This window comes from Aplysia californica, unplaced genomic scaffold (genome assembly GCF_000002075.1).
Source record: "Aplysia californica isolate F4 #8 unplaced genomic scaffold, AplCal3.0 scaffold00469, whole genome shotgun sequence".
Taxonomy (NCBI): domain Eukaryota; kingdom Metazoa; phylum Mollusca; class Gastropoda; order Aplysiida; family Aplysiidae; genus Aplysia; species Aplysia californica.
The window spans coordinates 189183-199510 of NW_004797739.1; the positions used below are offsets into that span (position 1 = coordinate 189183).

Here is a 10328-nt window from a genome sequence, read left to right on the forward strand (position 1 = left end):
GTAAGTATTTATGAATCAATGTATTTATGCATTTATATACAATATAAAATGTATAATTATGGTACACCATTGTAAACAAAATTTCCCAAAAGGGATCAGTAAAAATGGAAGTTTAAAAAAAACTGACCTCCCTAAGCTCATCTAGCTCCTGTATCTCATCGTAGAGACGTTCCTCTCCCTTGGACTTCGTCATGAAGTCACCAAAGAAGAGAGCACGAATATCCTCGTCTATGATGAGTTTTCCAGGCTCAACAATGTGGCTAAAGAGGTTGTTGAACTTTTCCTTAAAGTGCGTTTCAATTCCGTGCTGAAATCATCAAGGTCACCCACTGGTGTCAGTTAATATGGTACGGCACAAGAAAAGTACAAAAAACGTATTGATGAATTATTGGACACATGTGTTCCATTTTAAGACAAAAACCATTTAAATTTTAAACAAAGTAATGTAAACAGAAAAATTAAAACCATACAATACCTGAAAAATAAAGGACTTATTGCAAAACTGCCTAAAAATTTGAAAAACACACAGTCAGGAAATTGAGGAAACTAAGTCTCTATTTTTGTAACTCAGAGTGCTGAAGAGTTAAAACATGACTTTTTGGAAGAAGTTAATACACAATCAGTCTACCTACCTTGACCATTCTAAAGAACTGGTCGCGGTCATCATCGTCCACCAAGCGGTCATAAAAGACGCGGTAGACTTCGTGAATCCAAAGTCGAGTGATTTTCTGACTGCCCTCTACACCTTCTGGCACACACCCTGGCTTCAACAGCAAGATGCCCTGGAATGGATGAGACATGACAAAACGTTTGAAAAAAAGTTCTTTTTAAGCCCACTGGCATGACAGCGGTCATCAAGGCACTGAAAAAGCAAAGCAGATAGATTTAGTGACATGGCGACATAATTTTGTCAACTTGCAAACATATGGTGATCCATATCATCACACCCAATTGATAATAACAGTCAAAAAATCTTTTTTATAATCAATCCACTGCATCAGTCAATAATCAGAACCAAAGAATCATCAAATACTGGGAGAGTCTTCTGCCTGACTTACCTGTACCACACGAGCAAAATCTCGCAGATTGAATAAGTAATGTGACTTCGACGGTGTGGGCAGGAAGTTTGCAATAGCACTCTGGTAGACGTCCATGGTTGCAGTTAAAATCACCTGTAAACAGATACACATGAATCAAGTTAACTCTTTAACCATGTCCGGACAGTGGCAGCATCTGGTAGTCTAGGTCCGTAACCATGGCTGGACGGTACCACTGTCTGAAGCAAAGTTATTATTGTATTATGGTTTGGGCCAATTACAAAAAACTACGAGCTAACAATTTTAAGCCTTTAGTTTGACCTGGAAGTCAAAGATAAATGAATTCTATGTCTGGGTAATGTTTTATTGATCAGTTTGACATGAAACAGTAATATGTCGGGTCGCATTTCCACAAACACGAGAGAATTATGCCGAAACATGATTATAAATTGCATGGTTAAAGAGTTAAGCATTGCTAAACTTAAACTGCAAAATTATAATTGCAAACAGATTTCAAAAGCACAGGCTCATAGAAACAAAAAGAGAGAAAATAGAAATAAGAATAAGTAATTTAAGATTGAAAATATAACTTCATTTTTCTGCTCATATTATTATGCACACCAATTGTCTTTGTTAGGTTCAACTGTCAAATGTCACCATCCCCATATTCATCATCTGGTTATCTACTTTTTACCACAAGAGACCTCAATCTTCCCAGGTTGCTGATTTGATGAATTACTTAATAAAATTGTAGACCACTGTTGGATTTTCTGTTGTCAATGTATAATGTAGGAGGTCGCTTCCCTCATTTCTCTCAGCCTTTATTTTGCCCTACAGCACGCTTGCTATCAGTTCTACTTTTTAAGTTTCTGTTTGCATAACAAGGTTGCTTGAGTCTCTTTTTGTAGATCTCAGAGAGCACAATATGCCGTGTATGAAGTTCTGTCAGGACAGTTTCATTTGTTATTTTATCTGTCCATTTGACTCAAAGTTTCTGTAAAACTACGTTCCTGTCGCTTGGATTTTGTTTTCATCTTCCTCTTTTACATGCCTTGGCCTCACTTGCATAGAGAATTACAGGCCATATCAGACTTTTCAAAATTCTGATTTTCCAATATCTAGGTAGCTACTCCCCTGTCTTACCAAATGTTGCTTAGCTGTATCATCTTTTGTTCTGCCATGCCTATTCTACATTCAACACCAGTAGTGCATGTTAGCTTATTTCTTAGTTGCTCATAGTTAAATCTAGCATCAGTGCTGTACTGGCACGGGGCTTTGCATTACAAGCAGAAGACGCGAGTTCGATTCCCATGTGGGGAAGTTTTTATTTAATCAAGTATCTCCATTTGTCTGCTGCGACATTGCATTACCCTCAAATTTGATAAAGCTGTCTTAATATTAGAGATTGACATTGGGCAGGGATTCAATTTAAGGACAGGGGTTATTTCAGGTGTACCTAAAATTTACAGTAAGATGGAATTATCAAGGTAGCTTCTAAAAACAGAAGGAACTCCTCAATTTCTTACCCTTGAGAAGCGTCTCTGAGTGGTCTCAAAACCCTTGAAATGCCAGTCTATGATAGGAGAAAAGATGTTCTTCATTGTATCCTCATCAAACATTTCAATGCCGATGACGTTGAAGTGTCGAATCAAGCGAGGGGTCACAGTGTTCCGACCACCACCAGGAGGACCCATGGCTGCCAACATGACAATGTCTACCAGGTTCAGTATACTGGTGTCTTTTCTGAAACCACACAACACATTTGTCAGCTTCAATTTCATCCCACTATATCAAACTCAAGGTAATTTAACTGGTAGAAAATCTGATCTGATAACAGCAAAAAGAACGTAATTGATTGAAAACATCTCTAGTTTTATTGGAATAAGATAAAAAAAAAACCCTCCTCTCCAAACAACTTACGTTTGAAGAAGAGTTTGAATTTGGTTCCTCCACAACAGTTATATATTGAAATTTGCATTGGACCCAAAACTAACAGACATAAAACTTTTCCCGAAAAAAAAAGAATTATTTAAGTTTACTAGGAAGAGATTGTTAAAAGGAGCTTCAATCTTTCTAGAGGCTCATAATTAACAATACAAGCCATATGGAAAACAGCATATCTTCAGTATGTACAACAAAATGTTTTTCCCTGAAATATATTTTTCAGCCGAAAACAGTATTTCAAAATTTAGCTCAGTTGGTATCATGCAGACCACAGAGCTAATAACCCTGGTTCGAATCCTAGACTGGGTGTTCCTGAACTCGGGTCGTTTTGTCGGGTTTCAAGGCTCAACCTATTCGGCTCAGTCCTATCGGTGGTTGACGTTAAATTTGGAGGTCCTGCTTTTTAAATAACTTAATAGTGTTGATAGGGATGCTACACCCATACACTTACACACTTGAATTAATATCAAAGAAGGAATCCTCCCAGCTCTGCAGTAAGCAGATAAAACGCCTTTTTTTTCATTTTTGGCGCCAAATTCTTTTATTTGCTTAATCGAAAGCCTGATCAATTACACTACTTGTGCGAAAAAATGAAAGTGAAACTGTGACTATTTTTTTAAATAAATTAGAATTCAAATTCCTTTATTAAATGGTTACACTGACAAAAAACCTCTTTTATCTCAAAACTGCTGTGTACAAAAAAAAGGTGTTTTGTCAGTTTACAGCAGAGACCTGTTGTCTCACCTGTCAAACCAGTAGCGGTGGTCAATGTACTGACGAAGGATCTCAATGGGAGGTTGCGCTCCGTACTTCTCCTTAGCTGGCATGTTTAGGTCGTCCACAAAAACACAGAGTTTCTTGCCAGCAGTTGGACCAAAGACACCCTTTTTCCTCCTGATTAAAAAAGAGAAACAGAAAGATCAATCTTTCTGGGTTATGTAATTTTATTAATTTTTTAAAATTCTGAAATGATAACTATGTAGTTACTTATTGTACAATAGCAACACATGATATAATTTCATCCGGTTCCCTGTTTTCGCCATTGGCATTCACGTTGGTCAAGGAAACTCTCATGAAAAATCACATCTACAAGCCATCTCACTGAAATAGCTAGACATCTTTGACCCGGCTGGGTTCACTAACCACTTAATCACTTGATGCCCACTTTAAATTTTTGGAAGGGGCTCCCCACAGATTCTCATTGTTTCTTTGGAAATTAGCAGTTATCCTTGCCTTTCATCACAGTAGTTACTAAGCTTTTATGTACTCAAATTAAACAAGAGTGGAAACACAATGAAAGATAAAAAGCTATCATCACTTTGACAGTTAACTTCAACATCAATGAAAAAAAAGGTTTCCTTCGTCCTCCCTCTTCTTATTCTGTGATCCCTCAACCATATGGCTTCTGGGTGGCAAGTCCTAGAATATTGTACTGTATACTTTCTAGGAAGTTGAATTTTTTTCAGAATGCTATCAGTTCTGCTGGGGTAATAATGAAGATTGTAAAGTGAATAGTCTTGCTGTTGAGCGGGAATTTGCGTTATACAAATCTATTATTGCTGAACAAACATTGTCTCTAACAGGTGTTGCTTGTAGCCAAAGACCTTATTATCCAAGGGTAAAAAAGTCTTATCATACAAACCCTATCCATTTTTCTTTTACATACTCGTACATAGACAGGGAAGGACTGTTTTACCTCTCTAGTTTTGAGAAGATGATGTCTTGCGTCTGGTTGGCAGATGTCTGAGCTGAGAAATTGATGTTGTTGATCACATACTTGTCTCTTGGCAACTGAAAAACAAAAAATGGAACATTTGACAAATTGTAGCTTCATTTAATAATTAATCAATCATCAGCTTAGACATCATATTAAGCTTTTTAACAAAAAACTGATATGCGTAAATAAGTTCCCAAAGATAATTTTTGTTGCAATGAGGTGGAATCGGGCACTTGTCAATTTTTGGGCATATTGAGTAATTAGTATCCTCATAAAGCTTGTTCATTTGTCTTGCTTTCGATGAAATAAAATACTCTTCTATCTCGAATAGAAGTCAAGATATTTGTAATTGAAGAGGGTGGGGGTCATCTGCTTTCAGAGGTAAAATTAAGGAGAAAATGGCCGCCAAAGTTTGGTGACTTCCGTAGTTTGAGAATCCATGGAAAGTGAAAATTTACATTTTTGAGCCTTTAATCAATGATTTTCAGTAAAATCTACATAGACATGTGTTTTCAAATGATATTAAAGGTGTTGAGCCAAAGAACAAAAATTCGAAAAAAATTGTCAAACCAGTGAGAAACTGCTAGTTTCTTCAATTTCATTATTTTGATGAGTGTCTGTTTTCAGCATGATGCCTCACATTTTCTAAAAACCACATTTTTATTATAAAGGGAGCCACTTTTCACCTGGGTAATCATTTTCATGACTGATTAAGTTCTTTAAATTCTTCACTTTACTGACTTCATTGATGTTTTATCAAACATGCAACAGTTTATTTAGCATAGCCATTGTAAATTATCTAAACGCTTTTACCTTCCATGTACTTGTATCCATATTCAAGAATGTATGTGGGTGTTTGTGTATGTGCATGTGCATGCGAGTGTGTTTGTCTATGTAAATGTGTGTGTGTGTGTACTCAAACATACACATGTATAAAAATGTTTGAAATGAAAGTTGGGAAATAACCTCCAGAAGGTAACTGTTGGTGATGGCGCTCTTTCCAGTTCCTGTTGGTCCAACAAAAAGCAAGGGTGTATCCTTTAGCAGGAACTTCTGCAAGAAGTAACGCTGTCTTTCTGTCTCCACTGTGTTGATGATCAGGGCATTGATCTACAAAATTCAATCAGTTTAGTTTTAGTAAGAGATTTACGGCACTTGCAACACAATAAGGTCATATAAGTGCCGAAGAATAGATGTGTAACAGGAGAGTAACATACACAAAAAAGAAGGAGGGGAGATAATGACGACAGATGTTTGATAGGAAAGAAGGAGCAAACCACACCAGAGCACCCGCCAACCACCCACAAAATTCAATCAGGGGAGAGAAATAAACACAATTCAGTCAATGTTTGTCCTTTGGTGCATTATGTCTAACAGATACATGATTGACATGTGAAATGGAATTGACAGGAAATAAATAACGTGAGGTTTAAAAGACCCATGAGCATCATTTGTCGTACTTAAAAGTGAAATTCCAAAGACTATGTGATAGTTAACCTAATCTGTTAGCTTCAATTCAATACAAACAAGCACAGCTGTAACTGCTAGCCTGTGCTTCACAACACATCGTTAGAAGAGTACTCAAAAACTTTCCTATATAAAAATTTTTTAAATAGATAGTAATTGTTAGCTCTAGTTAAAAATAACATTTTTAAAACACCTCTCACCAACAATTTTACAAACACTTCACAGGACAGGATTTTTCTGCAACTTAATACTTTGTTATTTGTCAACGAGTGTCTGCCTTTTTTACATTATAATGCAATTTTCATTTAACTCATGAGCACGTAGTCATCTGCTGCTGAGAAAATCAGCAACAACACCGATAGAAACAAAGAGATGTAACAAAAAAGAAGAACCTACCAGGGCCATGCTTCATTGTTTTAAGGTGTACAAGGATAAAGCAGCTATTGAAACCAATTATCATACACAGCTTAAAACAATTAATGAATTATAAAGTTTTTAATTTGTAATGCTGAGTCCACACCATAACAACCAAAATTTTATTACAAAGCTGATTAGGCAGACAATGCACCAGAACCCCATAACAATTGAAAGACAAAAGATGACAATACTATAAAAAAAATCACTTAATGCATCTGTGATAAGATAAATACAAGTCCCCTTACCAAAACACCCATGAGAACAGCAACAAGTACAGGTGTGAATATAGGCTGGTGATAGTGAACTTTTATGAATGACACTGGGTGCATTTTGAATAGACTGAAGGCCTTGTGTATTTTAACTTGGGCCAGAGTTGCTACCACAGGAAACCTCTACTGACTATTAAAAAGAAACTCCCACAAAACTGGCTTCATCTCAGCTTGGAAGAATATGTTCATCACAAACATATATTGAAACTTCTATGCTAATTTGTTGTAGTTTGAGAAAATCTCATCACATTTGTCGTATCCCAACATGAATATCCCACTCTATTTGATCAGAGACATACACTCTTGCAATATACTGGTGCTTGTGATTGATTCCAATTATGACAATGACGATAACACTGATGGCAATGAACGGACACACTGCCAAAGAATTAACATAGTCATTAGAATGGAGAAGACAAGACTTTTACCAAACTGACTAGAGAAATATTGGCAATTCATTTCACACACACCCCCCCCCCCCCCCAACCCCTCAAAAAGAAGAAAAAAAAAATAATATTAAAATATTAAATAATTCATAAAAACACTGACTACAGTGGGGTGGAGCGTAAGCATTGAGGCCAACAATATCAGGGTTCATAAAGCAAACAACTGTTGTATTGCCTAACAAAGCATACAACAGACCAACTGCTAGATTATTATTGCTGTTGTTGCTGTTACTTTTTGATACACAACTGGTGACAATGGCACACTCTTCTCCTAGAGAAGCATTCAAATATTATAAGCACATAACTTAAATGGGATGTTCTTGAATCATCTGAATTGTACTAGAACCAAATGTCCATGAGAAAAATCTATAATACAAAAAGCAAAAACTACACAAAAATTCCCCTGTGGCAACATATCACAGATGGACTAAGTCATGGAGCATCTATAAGAAATGTCAAGACACTGAGTAGAGTCCTACTGTTTATGACAAATAGATCTATAAAAAATGAAAGGACTAAGAAAGGAGAAGAAAGAGATGAGTTCTTGTCCTAGGTTGTGAACTTTATCCTAGAAGGATGGGGGAAAAAGTGTAAAGGTGGCAGGGGTGTGTGTCTGTGTGTGTGTGGGGGGGGGGGGGGGGGGTTAAGGTAGAGAGGTGCCTTTTCCCCTCTCATCCCCATTACTGTTTTGGGCCACTGCTGCGCACACAAATATCTCCATGACAATGTTGTCAGTTCTAATTAAATTAAGATGCTTGTAATTTTTATGTAGTTATATCTCACTTCAGAAAGCAGAATTGTTCAGCACCTGCGACTACATATTCCTTAAACAGTTACACAAACCAAATAATTAAAATATAAACATATTAATTTTGCGGAGTAACATAAGAGGAGCAAGTGGAAGAAGCTCTCCTCTAATGTAAACTGTTTCAAATTTAGACGAAAACAAAATACAGGATCTGAGACTGATTTCTGAGAGGCATACTGCGCAGCTGCTGCTGTTGTAGTAGTATGTTGAAAGAAATTATGTTTTCCCACAAAAAGCTGCTACTGCTGCTGCTACTTTTATCATTCGATCAATCTAAAGCGCTCTGAAATATCAGCACAACACACAAGAAGAGGAGGCAAAGACAAAGAGACAGACAGTTTGGCAAGAGTAGACCCAAGAACTAAAATCTACAAACATGCAATATACACATCGGTCTAACATGTGGGGGAGGGAGGATGGGAATATAAATCTTGAACAAAATTTTAATGTGCAGAAATTCAAAATGTTATCCTGTATAATAGACTCTGTCATGCTCTTTGTGGAAAACAAATGTGAAGGGCCTATACATGTTATTATTATGGCCTGCTGGCCAGTCATGCAAGAATATTGCATAAATAGAAAATGCATCCGTTTCTCAGAAAAAATGCATGTACATAAATTCGTTAGTTTTGTGCAGTATTGAGCTGGCTAGTATCAAAATGAAGTTTCAAAAATCATCAAACAAACACTGAAATGCTACCCAAAAAAATTTGTAAAACATTTTTGCAGCACGAGCATTTTCATCTTTTTAAAAACTGGCCTAGCGAGGGCAGGTGGGGGAAACATAAAAAGGAGACAAGAATATGATCGAGGAGTCCTGAGAGGAGCAAGGGACACATGCAAGCTCCCCATCTAACAGAAGGGCTACTGACCACAAACTACAAGTCAGACTAGGACACAAGCAGGCTGATACAGGTCAGCATGCACAAACGAATCTGCATCAGGGTACACTGTACTATATGGACATGCCTAGAGGAAGACTTCCACCACCAGCAACAGCAAAGAGAAAGGACCAACTACGGATCTAAGGAGGAAGGAGGATTCACTCTCTCAACATTCTAAAGCAGATTGACATTGTGTTTTATGGCCTGATCTGGGCAAGAAACAGAGGTAGCTGGAAGGGAGACATGCGGGTGAAACGTGTGTAATAATAGCTTGTTCACTTTTGTCTGACCCCGTTAAAATAATTCAAGCTCATGTATTGATTTGCCAACTTTGCATGGCACTCCGGTAGCCTAGACACAAGAGAGCATATAATTTTTTTTAAAACTGAAAAATGGATCCAGTAATAAAAAAGTTTTTTTATTTAGGATCAAATACATGTACTACCCTTTGGATGCAAACACATGATCACTAAAATAAATAGAATATAAATACAAAAAAAAACTAACCTACAAATTGCTCATTTTGAGACAGCAACATCACCCTGCCCCCATATGAAAGTGTAAACTAGTAGATTTCCTCCCCAGACCATCTAGATATCTTCCAATGAGTCTCGAAAAGTACACGCCTATCTGTCGGACCTTGTTTCATAGGCGTACATTAAAGTGTGGTAGTATTGATGAAAATAGGTCAACTTTTTTAATGTTATAGGTTTACGCTATAAATCTCCTGCAATTATTTTAGCCACTTTAGGCCAACATCAATGTACATATCAATGTGTCAGGCCCTTACTCTGACATGACTTTCAATAATGGGGTTTTGGATCCATTTGGTAATCCAATGCGTTTAGACGTGTAGGCAAAGACCTGAAAAGATTACCCAGGGTGCTTTGTTTTTCTCTTGTTTGAACAACAGTCAGATGAAAGTGAGCAATGTAATACAATTCCACTGAATGATAACTGTGCTGATACGTGTTTATGAGCATACTGTAGGTGTCTAGTTTGTTAAAACTATGATAAATAAATAGAATAAGTCGTGCTTTCTGTACAAATATACGCTTTTCCGTCTTCTGGTACTTGATGATTACTTGTTTCATATAGCCCTATCATTATGCTCTCCTTCAGGAAATAATGCTAAGCCTACTAAAGAGAACTAAAAAAAATTGTAGCAGACTTTCAGAACGAAAAGTCTATTGCCCAATCAATTCATTTGTGAAAGACAATTCATATTGTTTTACTTCAACTGTGAATTCCTGAATGTGTAGGCCTTATATGAGAAAAGTAGCTCAACAAAGAGGAGGTCAGAATGTAATGACAAAGGAGATTTAGATGAAAGGGGTGG

The 10328-nt window shown here is 36.9% G+C and overlaps 1 protein-coding gene across 1 annotated transcript in view; it reads right to left on the reverse strand.

Moving 5' to 3' along the window:
* The window catches only part of LOC101848837 (dynein heavy chain 3, axonemal), a gene marked incomplete at its 5' end in the record, with an annotated part of 135539 nt that overhangs the window by 57494 nt on the left and 67717 nt on the right, over positions 1–10328 (reverse strand). The window contains 7 exon segments of the mRNA XM_035971600.1: positions 128–307; positions 633–782; positions 1059–1172; positions 2564–2780; positions 3726–3875; positions 4678–4772; positions 5665–5808. Coding sequence (XP_035827493.1) covers positions 128–307; positions 633–782; positions 1059–1172; positions 2564–2780; positions 3726–3875; positions 4678–4772; positions 5665–5808 — 1050 coding nt within the window.